The 1,262-nt window shown below is 55.0% G+C and overlaps 1 protein-coding gene across 1 annotated transcript in view; it reads left to right on the top strand.

Moving 5' to 3' along the window:
* The window catches only part of LOC119590472, a 1,483-nt gene extending 1,129 nt beyond the window's left edge, over positions 1–354 (top strand). The window contains exon 3 of the mRNA XM_037939130.1: positions 213–354. Coding sequence (XP_037795058.1) covers positions 213–354 — 142 coding nt within the window. The remainder of the gene's footprint in view (positions 1–212) is intronic.
* Positions 355–1,262: the final 908 nt, after the last annotated feature.

The following is a 1,262-nucleotide window of genomic DNA, read 5'->3' as shown; positions in this document are numbered from 1 at the left end:
CTCATCCCCCCCCTTGTCCACCCGGGTCTCCATCGCGCAGCGGCCGAGGGTCCACAACCACTTGCCCCATTCGGTGTCACGTGGTAGCCGCTCAGTGAAGAAGCAGCCGCCCGGCGCCGAGAGGCACACTGACCAACAACCACTCTCCATCCTTCCGTCGCTCGGTCCTGCGCTCATATGTGGGCCCTCACCGTGGTAACGCCGTCATACAGACGTGGCACAACCTCAACAGGCAACGACACCCAACGACACGCAAAAGCAAAAGCAACGACGGCAACGACGGACAGTGGCGATCACGGAGACGGCCACAACGAACCTCCGCATGGCGATTGCCGGTCGCCGCGCCGGCGCTAGATGATGGACAGCCTCAGCTCGAACTGGAGCGTCGCAATGAGGACGCGGCATCGAAGGTTGGCGTCCTCCTCGAGTTCCTGCGCGCGGGGGGGCAAGTCGGACGAGTCTCGCGAGGGCGGGCTCGCGTGGCAGGCGCTGGTGGCCGCCGTGCGCGATGGACATGTGCAGAAGTGTCGTTGAGAGAGCACCGGCGCATGGGCTCGTTGCGAGGGGGGAGCTCGGGCGAGTCTCGCGGCTGGCGGGCATGATGGCGCAGGTGGCGGGCGTCGCCGCTGCGAACATGCTGCAGAATTTCCAGGTGAGAAAAGCAAAAGGGTGGGGTGGGTAGGGGGGCATGTGTTTGCGTGCGTTTATTATGTGGGTTTGTTCTTTTTCATAGATCTGTGGGTATTTTGGGAGGCAATCTGGACTTCAGGTCAGTAAGAAAGGATCATTTGAATAACAACATATCAAGCCAGGTCAATATGAGCCTCCCACTACTCTGGGCCTTCGAGCACAGCCTCCTTGTCCGTCGTCCCATTCCGTTTCTGTTGGGAGCTTTAAACATCATTTTTTTTTTCGTAATTATCTCATCGAAAGGCAAATCAAGTATCCTGCTTTTCTGTTGCATTCAACGCCCTCGCAGTATATGCAACAAATCATCATAATGACTCACATTTTCCTTTCTCTCCAGGGCGTCAACCCAGACTACCTGATCAAAGCTTCTGAAGCAGGCGCCGAGGGAGAGAACTGCGCCCTTTTGTACAGTGCATGCTATCTACTGGAGGATGAAGATTTCGGACGTGTCGTGTGATATTGTGCCAACATGTACATTTGTAATAAACTGTATTTTTCTATTTTCTGGTTTCTATTTTTGGTCTTGAATGCTTAGGAAGTGTCCTTTTGAAAGAGCAGGATGAGAAAGAGGA

Source organism: Penaeus monodon, chromosome 27 (genome assembly GCF_015228065.2).
Source record: "Penaeus monodon isolate SGIC_2016 chromosome 27, NSTDA_Pmon_1, whole genome shotgun sequence".
Classification (NCBI taxonomy): domain Eukaryota; kingdom Metazoa; phylum Arthropoda; class Malacostraca; order Decapoda; family Penaeidae; genus Penaeus; species Penaeus monodon.
Note: the sequence above shows the minus strand (reverse complement) of the source record. Positions and strands in the feature narration are given on the sequence as shown.